This window comes from Bombyx mori, chromosome 3, assembly GCF_030269925.1.
Source record: "Bombyx mori chromosome 3, ASM3026992v2".
NCBI classification, from domain to species: Eukaryota; Metazoa; Arthropoda; class Insecta; order Lepidoptera; family Bombycidae; genus Bombyx; species Bombyx mori.
This window is the reverse complement of record NC_085109.1, coordinates 4,180,781-4,193,542: the sequence shown is the minus strand read 5'-3', so window position 1 is coordinate 4,193,542 and position 12,762 is coordinate 4,180,781. Positions and strand designations below refer to the sequence as shown.

At 33.8% G+C, this 12,762-nt stretch overlaps 1 protein-coding gene across 4 annotated transcripts in view; it reads left to right on the top strand.

Annotated features, from left to right (window-relative positions):
- Window positions 1–12,762, top strand: part of LOC733033 (ecto-nucleotidase) — a 53,120-nt gene that overhangs the window by 36,712 nt on the left and 3,646 nt on the right. The window contains exons 4-5 of one of the 4 annotated variants that reach the window (XR_009975794.1): window positions 110–1,867; window positions 4,187–4,566. Coding sequence is in view for 2 of the 3 variants with exons in the window: in XM_038018400.2 (XP_037874328.1) it covers window positions 110–1,501 (1,392 nt within the window). In the remaining variant the exon portion in view is untranslated. 4 annotated transcript variants of the gene reach the window in all.

Genomic DNA, 12,762 nt, shown 5'->3' with positions numbered 1-12,762 from the left:
TACTAAACTTTACATCGTAATAATAATAATAAATATTAATAACTAATAACGTTCAATAATTGATAACGTTCTCTAATCTATTTTCTTACTTTTAATATGTTTGTTTCAGTCGCTGGGTAACCATGAATTTGACAATGGTGTTTCAGGCTTGACACCTTTTATACAAAATGTTACATGTCCAGTACTGGCTTCAAATCTTATTCTGACCAACGAACCAAGTTTGGAAGTGGAAAGCAATCTCATGAAATCTATTATATTAGATATAAATGGAACTAAAATAGGCGTTATTGGATATTTAACTCCGGATACAAAATTTACAGCAATTAAAAATAATATCGAGTACATTGAAGAAATCGAAGCGATAAAAACAGAAATATCAAATCTCAAAAAATTTAATGTGGAAATCTTTATTGGTCTAGGGCATTCTGGTTTTGTCAAAGACCTCGAAATCGCGAAAGAAGTAGAAGATATTGATTTAATAATTGGAGGCCATACAAATACATTTTTATGGAACGGTCCAGCTCCTGATATAGAAATTCCTGAAGGACCTTATCCTACTATGGTCAAACAGAAATCAGGACGACTCGTACCAGTAGTCCAAGCATATTATAACACAAAATATTTAGGGAAACTTAATTTAATTTTTGAAAACGGTGAAATTGTTCGGTACGAAGGAAATCCTATTATTCTAGACAGCACAGTACCAGAGGACGAAGATGTTTTAAAAATAATACAAAAATATCAAGCTGATATGGCAAAATTTTTAAACGTAGTTGTAGGTAGTACAACAATAATTTTAGATTCGCGAAAATGTCAGTTAAAAGAATGTAACATCGGAAATTTAATATCCGATGCGATGGTTGAAAAGTACGCATCGGAATATAACGGAGATGGATGGACAGATGCCCCAGTAGCTATAATTCAAGGTGGAGGCATAAGAGCTTCAGTTGCACATTTAAATTATCCAGCTGAAATCACTAAAGGAGATTTACTAATGGTGCTACCATTCGATGGTAACATGATGAGAGTTACTTTAAATGGCACCACAATTAAGAGTATGCTTGAGCATTGTGTAGCCAATTACGAACCGATGCGACGTCGCGGACGCTTCCTGCAAATGTCGGGAATGAACGTCGTCTATGATATAGAAAATCCACCTGGAAATCGACTGAGCGAAATTTACATTCGATGTAGTAACTGTGAGATACCCAAATACGAACCATTGAATATGACTGCCGCATACAACATTTTGATGTCATCGTTTTTATATTATGGAGGCGATGGCTACGTAATGTTTGAAGAGCTACCTAAAGTTGTTCTGAACTATAACGAGTTACTATGTACTACAGAATATTTAATGAAACATAGCCCTGTTTACACAGGAGAGGAAAGAAGAATTGTTTTTAAAAATGAGAATCGAATAATACTAAACTCGTCCGCGAACTTCACTGTCTCGCTTATCTCATTCCTAATGCCGTTATTGTTAATTATTACAGTTTAAAATTAACTAACATAAAGCATTGGATAATCTTCTAACTTCATTCAAAACTATTTCCACTTAAAATTTAGGAACAAATAGTAAGATAAAATTGTGATAAATACATTTAGTTTAGTGTATATTTAAAATTTAAGATATTGTTAAATGTATGTATAATACAATTAATATTCACAAACTTGTGTCCTAAAATAAGTTATTTTTCAATACAAACGAAGACAGCACAGTCTACAGTCAATCTTAAATTTATGTCGTTGAGCTTAAGCGTCTCAACATTTCTATTGATAGCAATATGGTAGTAATCACAATGAACAGTACTTACTGTACTTTTACGAATGTATGAAATATTCTGTGAGATAACATGTATACAGGGTGTCCCAGAAAGAATGGATAATCCTTAAACCCCGCACGGGACAGCTCTCCAGCGCTCAGAAAAAAATATCTAAAAAAAAGAATTCCAAGTGATACCCAAAATATGATTTTTTTTAGAAAAACATACGTTATTTTTACTTTACTTCACATTCATGTGCACAACGGCCACAAAGTTATGAAATTTGTGGCGTTTTTGGTGTCATCTTGTTCCTGATAGACTATACTACTAGAAATACATTAAATAATATAAGTATCTATGATACTTTTTTCAAAAACAAAATAAGAACTTTAATTTTTAACCTGAAATTTGATACCAAAATAATTTTGGCGTAGTTTGAGAGTGTTTCATGTAAAAAAAAAGTATGAAAACGTAAGTGGCCAGCTATTTTAAAAAAATGCGCAGCTCATACAGCTTACAAAATGGTATCATACATCTTTTTATCTAATACAACTACGAAGTTATTGCTATTGAGATGCAAAAAGAGTAAATACGACTAAAAATAAAAAATAAGTCTTAATAAATTTTAATAATAATAAAAAAAATCGGGTGTACATAAATCAAGCTTTATTCACAACAGGTGTTCAAGTTGTCTGCCACCGACTCTAATATACGCTCGACATCTTCTATTAGAGGCTCTACTAAGATAACGTCCATAGCGTCGTTCATTTGGAACGGTCAAAATGGGACCCAAACGATCAATCCATTTATTTGGATACGTGGCATTTAAATAAGAAGGGACGTTTGTACCATAATGTGCAGGGCAGCCATCATTCTGTAGCCAATGGGATTCCCTTACCTTCTCAGGCACTTTTTCCACTAAGTTCAGGAGATCATTTTGCAAAAAATTTAAATAACTATGAGAAGATAAATTTGCCGGCAGTTCGAAAGGACCAATAAATATCCCGTTCAATATACCAGTCCAATAAGTCTTAATTATTGATCATGCCAACACTCAAGACATTGTTTTTGACGAAATTCAGCAAGACCCCTCTGTAAGAACAATATCACGGCGTACTGGAATCCCGAAAACGACCGTGCACCGTGTACTGAAAATAAATAAATATCATCCTTACCATATTAGACGCGTCCAAGCTCTGCAACCGAGAGATTACAATGCAGATTGTTTTTTTGTCGGCAAATGCTTGCAAAAATAGAAGAAGATCCACAATTCTTTGGAAAAATTCTATGGAGCGACGAATCTACTTTAAAAAAAGACGGATACTTTAATAATGCATAATCTGCACAGCTGACAACTCTCGAATCCAAATTTAATGCGAGAAGAGAGGTCGCAATACCAGTTCAAAGTAAATTATTGGACTGGTATATTAAACGGGATAATTATTGGTCCTTTCGAACTGCCGGCAAATTTATCTTCTCATAGTTATTTAAATTTTTTGCAAAATGATCTCCTGAACTTAGTGGAAAAAGTGCCTGAGAAGGTAAGGGAATCCCATTGGCTACAGAATGATGGCTGCCCTGCACATTATGGTACAAACGTCCCTTCTTATTTAAATGCCACGTATCCAAATAAATGGATTGATCGTTTGGGTCCCATTTTGACCGTTCCAAATGAACGACGCTATGGACGTTATCTTAGTAGAGCCTCTAATAGAAGATGTCGAGCGTATATTAGAGTCGGTGGCAGACAACTTGAACACCTGTTGTGAATAAAGCTTGATTTATGTACACCCGATTTTTTTTTTATTATTAAAATTTATTAAGACTTATTTTTTATTTTTAGTCGTATTTACTCTTTTTGCATCTTAATAGCAATAACTTCGTAGTGGTATTAGATAAAAATATGTATGATACCATTTTGTAAGCTATATGAGCTGCGCATTTTTTTTAAATAGCTGGCCACTTACTTTTTCATACTTTTTTTTTACATGAAACACTCTCAAACTACGCCAAAATTATTATGGTATCAAATTTCAGGTTAAAAATTAAAGTTCTTATTTTGTTTTTGAAAAAAGTATCATAGATACTTATATTATTTAATGTATTTCTAGTAGTATAGTCTATCAGGAACAAGATGACACCAAAAACGCCACAAATTTCATAACTTTGTGGCCGTTGTGCACATGAATGTGAAGTAAAGTAAAAATAACGTATTTTTTTCTAAAAAAAATCATATTTTGGGTATCACTTGGAATTCTTTTTTTTAGATATTTTTTTCTGAGCGCTGGAGAGCTGTCCCGTGCGGGGTTTAAGGATTATCCATTCTTTCTGGGACACCCTGTATAATGCAGCGGCCGTGGAACTTTTTTAATTATTACCCAAAATATTTTTGTGTAAGTTGATATTACCCCATGGCGAAGAACAAAAAAAACGAAATCGCTTCTTTTTAGCATCATTCATATTAAGTATAGCCCCCATGATAATTTTGAAAAGAAAACAATACCTAAAAGTTTAATTTAAACATCATTTATTCAATTTATCAATGTAATACCTAGTAATACATAACGGTAATAATAGTAATTTAAGTAATATACAGTTGAGGAAAAAAAATCGCCTCCTCAGAAAATATAAGTAAATGATAATTTCTTGTTATTTTATAATTCATATGATATTTTTTTGTATTACTAAACGAAAAATCTAGTTTAAATTTTATATATAGCCCCCATAAAAAAAACCTTTTTTAATTTAAATAATTTTTTTCGGGAAGTTTCACTTCAATATATACTTTTTACTCACCAAAGTTTCATTTTTACCCCCCAAAATTTTATTTTACCCCATTTGGGGTAACTTACCCCGGTTCCCCGACCGCTGATATAATTTCACGGGTGAATTTTAAACTGTCAAGAGTCAACATTAGGACTAAATATTTTTCAGACTATCATGTTGAATTTTCTTGTTTTCGCTAAATGTAAACAAAATCAAAACTACATTATGGCTATCAGAACAACGTGCAAATGTCGACGAATAGCACCGTCGTCGTCCGAAACCACGAAAGCTAAAGTATTCAAAATGTTAATAAAATGCGTATCCGTTTGAAGGGTGGGGCAGCCGTTGTAACTATATTGAGACCTTAGAAATCATATCTCAAGGTAGGTGGCGGTATTTAGATGTATATGGGCTCCGGTAACCACTTAACATCAGATGGGCCGTGAGCTCGTCCACCCATCTGCGCAATAAACAAAAAAAATACTGATAATAAAACGCGAGATTAAAACGTAAAAGTAGTTTAAGCTATAGGATGTGGAATCACCAAATCACTACACCACGTGTTGAGGCTCTAAGGAAGTCGCGTATGCGAGATATTCAAACCGCAAACAATCAACCCCGCAATCGCTCGTCCACCTAGACGTCGAATCAGGTCGAATCCCTTCTAAATTAAAACAGAAATTATAATATCATCTACCATGTAGTATTATTTAATAGTCGAAATATAAAATATTAATTATATTTTGATGAGAATATTATCTTATATTAATGAGAAAGATATTCAACAAAAATAGTTTCGTTCGTACAATAATAGTACAGTAAAATAGCAATGTATTTTGGTAATTCTGAATTTAAACAAACCTATTGATGAGATACATTTTTATTTTGCAAATTTGTAAATACACACTCTGTCTGTAGCAATGTACGTACATATATGAAGAAACAATAATAGCACTTAGAAATACATATATTACTAAAATTAATACAACATTTATTAATTAAATTGATGAAATTGTGGTTTTAAAGTTTTAGGGGCTATAAAAAATGGGGGGCACTGAAAAATAATTGATTTTCAAAGGGGGCGGGCGGTAAAAGAAATAAGTTTGATAATCACTGATCTACATTAAGACAGATATCAAACACAGGGTGTTGCGAAATTTAAAAGATGGTAATGACGAATGACCGAATCCATGTATAAGAAACCCTACCAAAAACATCCAAGCTACGTCAATCCATCAAAAAAGCTAGCAATCCTCCTATTGTAAAATGCAAGTACTCTGTGATACAAGATCATTTTGAAATCTTTCATGTACTGTCACAGTGAGAAACACATCCTTTCTCCCTAAGCTAAGCCAGATACATTAAAAGATCGTTGACTCGATAAGTAAAATGGAGTCTCCATTCTCCAGTCAGGGTTAGATGAGCTGTTGATTCTCCAGATACCTCGGCAGATAGATATAAACAACCCACCATCGTCTTGAAGAGAAAAGAGCTGGTCATTAGAGAGATTCAAACAACTCTTTGTGGGTAAAAAGTGACACTATTATCGACCAGAAGTGAGGTAGTTAATAAAAGGAAATAAATTACACAGAACTGGCCTAATTATATTTCACTGAATTAACCACAAAACTTCTAACAAAATGATTTCAATCTACTATTAACGAAAACTGTTAAAATTACACAATTAAGAACTTTCAACGAAGACCGAAGAATATATTGAGTTTGTGTGAGAAGCTTTCGATCAGATGTTCAAGAACCATTGCGCCGTCCAATCTCGTCGTCCGTCCAAGCTCGTTGACTTCATGAAATTTATTGAATCACACAACCCAAAATGACAAGAGACTTGCTGAGAACATAATAGATTTACGTTTTCAAGGTTGTCATTTTAGAATACAACAATACAGTATTAACAATATTAATGCATTTAAGTACATTACAAATCTAAACTACGTGTTCGTTAATTTAAATTTCTTTCTTGTGGCACGACTTTTATTGTAGGTACCGTAAATTTGTTTTCGTAAATTACTACTCTAGGATGATTATATTATACTTCTCAATAAATTTGTTAACGTTTTGTATAAGTGACTGTAATAAAATTAATTTTAACCTTTTGATGTCTAGAATCCACACGTATTGGACATATAGTTTAATCTTACCTAAATTAGTCTTAGGACCACTAAGGGGTAATGAATTTCCCCTCTGGTTACTTTATTCAATTGAAATAAAATTCCAGTTCTTCTAGTTGTATTTTTTAAGCATTTATCATCACATCACACTTTATTTTGGATTTGAATACGAATTATTCTGCATGAAAAAGTTTCCATAAGTACGTATAAAAACATTTTTAAATCATGTAATATCTATATGTAAGCAATAACCGTAATTTTTATCAACATCAAAGTTTTTATTTGTTTCAGTCGCTTGGAAACCACGAGTTCGACGCTGGTGTTAGCGGTTTGAGTCCATTTATTGAAAATTTGACATGCCCAGTACTCGCCGCTAACCTCATTCTCAATAAAGTACCGGAATTAGAAAGAGAAGAAAATTTAAAAAAAACAATCGTATTAGATGTGAACGGCAACAAAATCGGTATAGTGGGCTATCTAACACCAACCACAAAATTTGAAGCGAAACCCAATGATGTAGAATACATAGATGAAATTGAAGCTCTAAACTCTGAAATGAAAAACCTACAAGACCAGGGTGTAAAAATCAAAATCGCTTTAGGTCACTCAGGATTTTCAAAAGATATGCAAATCGCAAAAGAAGTGGAAGGTCTAGACTTAGTAATTGGAGGTCATACAAATACATTCCTATGGAACGGTACTACCCCTGATTCCGAGCATGCAGACGGCCCCTACCCTACTTATGTTCAACAATCATCAGGAAGACTAGTCCCTGTTGTTCAAGCTTATGCATATACTAAATATCTAGGTCAATTAAAAATTAATTTCAATTCCGATGGAGAAATTGTAAATATTAGTGGAGCTCCTATACTACTTAATGATGCAATACCACAAGATCCTGAAATTATTGCGATAATAGAAAAGTATAAAAAGGACGTTTCTGGAACCTCGCAAGATATAATGGGTACGACCTTAGTTTTTTTGGATGGATCCTGCAGAACCAAAGAGTGTAATCTTGGGAATCTAATAACTGATTCTATGGTTTATAGATATGCAGTAGATTACAAAGGGGAACATTGGACTGATGCTCCTATTGCCATTCTACAGGGCGGAGGCATAAGATCTTCTATTTTGCATGCAGTGACACCAAGCAATGTAACAAAAGGTGATCTGTTAAGCGTTCTGCCTTTTGATGGCAATATGGTGGCCTTAACAATGAACGGTACTGTCCTTTTACAAATTTTGGAATCTTCTGTAAGAAAACATGGTACTGTAAATTTCAGGGGTGAATTTTTACAGATGTCAGGACTTAGAGTAACATATGATTTAAAAAAACCTCCTGGTTCTAGAGTAATTATAGCCAAATCTAGATGCTGGACTTGCAACATCCCATCTTATTCTAAAGTAGAAAATAAGCAAATTTTCAAAGTTTTAATGCCAGGTTTCATGAGTAATGGCGGAGACGATTACTCGATGGTTAAAAATTTGCCTAAGCAGAAACTTAATTTTAGCGAATTGATGGCAACGGAATATTATGTCCAACGTCACAGCCCTATTTACCCTGAAATAGAAGGAAGAATTCAATTTCATGAAGGTGATCAAACAAGTTCCTGTGGTGATTTTAAATTATCGTTAATTTCTCTAGTGATCTGTTTTACAAATGCATTTATATTTTAATTTTGATTTTATCTTTAGATGTACATATACAGGGTTTCCCAGAAAGAATGGATAATTGTTGAAACACCTCATAGTAGCTATTGGGGACACAAAAAAAAATTCAGGTAGTACCCAAATTAGGTTTTTAGTCGAATTTACTCCTTTTGCATGTTAATAGCAATAACCTCGTATTTACTTCAGACAAAAGTATGTTTTATACCATTTTAGAATCTCTATTATACGCGCATACTTTTTAAATAATTGGCCACTTAGAGTTTCATTCATCTTTTTTCACCAGATGCGCTTATACTTTCACATACAGATAAAAATACTACATTTCATGAATAAAATTTAAGTTCGGAATAATTTTTAGAAAAAAGTACAACGGCTACTCATATGGTTTAGTGCATATCCATTGCTAGGGCGGTGAGCATGTTGCGCGGGTGCTACACCATTATCGATAAAAACAAATGAGTCATCGAAGGCAGGTACACGGTGGCGGGGTGGGGATACGAAGGGTGGTGAGACATTGTTATGTTACGAGTCATTTGTACTTACCTGCAAATTATAGTACATTATGTCGAAGAGAAATGTGTTTTTCTGCATTCGTTCTCTGAATTTCTTTAGTGACACAATGGCCACTCCTTTGTTTTGTATCAAAACGGCAGAATTTATTCAAAATAATGTTTGCACGTGTTGTTATCAACAATGTGTTAAAATTTTTCACTGAAATAAGAATAGATCCCGAAAAGTTACAAGTGTTAATTTCTGCCGTTCTCGTTAATTTGCTGCGGCGATATGTGGTGTAAGTGTTCGATTAGTGATGTTTTCTTTCATTTTTATCACTAACCCACAAAATGACAAAACTAAATACACTATCGATAACGCTTATCGACAACAATAATGCGCATCACTATGCCCGTCCATAAGGCTCGTAAGTGGAAGAGAGAGCGAAATACTCGCTTCACCGCTCCGATTTTTTATGACCCAAACTGCACGGACAAAATAATTCTACTAATAATAGGTACCTAAGAAATATTACTTTTGTTTTTTATTTTGAGTCCCCAGTAGCTCTACTATGAGGTGTTTCAAGATTATCGATTCTTTCTGGGATAGCCTGTATATTAGTTTATTACTTTGATTTTTAACATATGAGTTTTCATGACAAAACTATCACAATTAGTTATGACACTCAAAAATAAAAGTAATTTTTTTATTGTTTTTTTATTTTAGTTTTTTTTATCTTCTTCTTTTTTTTCTCTACCTAACTATTCTAGTGACCTCAAGGGGACAAACTAATTCACCGAGCGAAGTTCTTCATTGTACCGGAACGAATCAATAACACTATCAATATTCCTGCCGTAAAGCCGCTACGCGTTGCGATTTCCAGTTAATCCAAAGTTTTTTTTTTATTGCTTAGATGGGTGGACGAGCTCACGGCCCACCTGGCGTTAAGTGGTTACCGAAGCCCAAAGACATCTCCAATGTACATGCCGTCACCCACCTTGAGATACGAGTTCTAATTTCTCAGTTTTTAAAATACAACGGCTGCCCCACCCTTCGAACCGAAACGCATTATTGCCTCACGGCAGAAATCGGCAGGGTGGTGGTACCTACCCGTGCGGACTCACAGGACTTCCTACCATCATTATAAGACGAGACTTCGACCTCGGGTTTCCGTGTGCATTCACAATGCTATCCATGGGCTACGACCAATGAAGTAGGAAACATATGGAAATGAAACGTCAACCAAAATTTCGTGCCACTGTGACGTCATCTGGCCACAAAACATGGCGGCTTTAGTGCTGTACAAAAGATTTCAATGTTATCAGGTTTTATCGATAAACGTTCTTGGCTCATTTTATTTTAAATATTGTTGAGTATTATTTATTTGTAGAATTTATACTTTAATGGGAAGTAAGTAGGTATATTGTTATGTGCAAATATGATATGATTTAGATGGGTGAAATCTAAGACAAGTTCGTTCTTCGAATTTGCCAAGTAAACGATATGATGATTTTTAAAAGTTGCTTCACTGATTTTATAAAGTTGTCGTTTGTCGCAAAACATAAAGATATGGCGTAGTTCAAAGCCATCAGCCCATTTCTAGCATGCTAAATGTTATCGTATTTTGAGTACGTGTTTTTCTTAGACTATAACAATCTATTTTAATTGTTTTGCTGACTCTAAAGTCCGTAACATACTACCGCAGCGCACCCCAAGGAAGGTGCGCCGCACCATTTGAATCACTTTCGCTTGAGAGTGATTAAAATTTTAAACTTATCAAGGGACCGCGTGAAAAAAAAAACACCTACAGAACATTTATTCATTAATTACAAACGTCATTCCTTGTGACTTCCTCTCTAAAATCACTTAATTATTAAATATTTAACAAATTTACAATAGTGTTTTACTCACTGCGGAATAAAACTATTTTATTTAAATAGTTCCGAAGAGATTTTGTCGGTAGCCTTTTTCCCGAAATATCTAAACAGAATGTCTAAATATGTTTTGATGACATCTTTTAAAGTGGTATTTATGATTAGTGTCATGATCAATAGATTCCGACCGAAAAATGGATTTTTCGGATGAGGGCTCCATAATGAATTTAAATACATATAGATAATAGTTTTAGGGCATTGACTTTCTTGAGATCCTATAAAATACGTTTTAATTATTATTGAAGTGAAACTTCCTTATCGGCGTTGGAAAAAAATTTACCGTCACATTTTTCGGTTACGCGTCACATTTTTCCGTTACGCGCCATCTTTTTTGTATTCATGTCTATGATAATAAAATCCTTTTGTTTAAACTTTATCTAATTTAACTTTTTTGTATTCATGTCTATGATAATAAAATCCTTTTGTTTAAACTTTATCTAATTTAACTTTATTTAACCAATTTCTAGAAAGTTGCATGTAGATCATTTTTCGAAAAATAAGGCCATAAACAAGTTTCACTTCTTACGTGTGTACACTAGTACACGCACACATTTTTTTTTTGTATGTTTTAAGCATGATAAATTATGAAATTTTATATAATCAATCATATTAAATCGATATCAAAGTCAATAAATAATGTACAACCCAAAACAGACGGCCGAACTGACGTGACAATGACATTTGGCGCGCTAAACATGGCGGATTTTCGGCCTCATTAGACGGAGACGGAGATATTTACGTATATTCATGTTTCATTTTATGTACGCACTGAAATACTGTTATATTGTTTTCCTGCGAGTTAAAGTGCTGAGTAAGAACGAGATAGATATATGTTTATGTATGTGCCTTCAAAATGGGTGCTATTTATATAAGCAATTGTACGTATAGAACAATATGTCGTGTCCCTACTATATAGGTCTATGGCTACGACACAAAAAATACCCTCAATTACATAAATCTGCAATTTGACAAGTCAGTCCTCAATTAGTATTAATACATTGTATGCAGGGACGTCTTAAACTAGACTGGGGCCCTTGGGCACACAAGAATTTGAAGCCCTTTTGGAAAGTAAAAAAAGCGAATTATAATAACATTTTTTTACTGAGTATGACCATTTAATAAAGGTAATTAAATACAGTATGATATAATATGTCATTTAATGATATTAGAATGCTGCTGGTTTTTTGGTTACGATTACGAGAACGGTTTCCAAACTAATTTCGTCAATATGATCTAAAATAATTGCTGTGGTAAAACGTGGAGACATCGATTGCATTTTCTTATCAGCTTTAAATAAAATACTTTCGGTGATTTTGTAGTGCTTACAGTTCTTTCGTCCTTTTTTATTTCTCTATCTTATTCTAATATCTCAGCGCCTATTTTAAAATTTACCCGGTTGCTACTGTAGCGCCACCCTTATTTAGCAGATTTTAACACACACTAACCCTCCATATTAGTACAGTAGGAATAGGCGCAGTCATCGATATAATGGCGCAGTATATGCCTTGTAAATACCTTCTGATAAGATTACTGATTTGTGAAAAAAGTTTAATGTGCCCGACAAAAATGTTTTGAGAATAAATGTGTGAGAGAAGCTGTCGGAACTTCGGGGCCCCCTGAGAATGGGGGCCCTGGGCACGGGCCCCTTGTGCCCTTATGGTGAAGACGGTATTGATTGTATGTATAAGTATTGATAGTTTTTATTGACGCCAATGAGTAAACCATCCCTATCTCTCTCCCTCTTTCTCTGAGTGATAGTTACTGAGACATGAATTTGATTCCAATTGGTAATATATTCCAAATAAAAAGTATCCTATACCTACTTCTAACCGGAACGCATTGCTACTTCGCAGGAAAAATGGGCAAATGGCCTCCAGAACTACACAACAATAATTATAGAACAGAATAATAGGTAACACTTTATTTTAAAACTATGGAAACAAATATAACTTTGGAAAAACAAATAAATACAATTATAGATTTGGTTTTTTATAAGAAGAGAGAGAA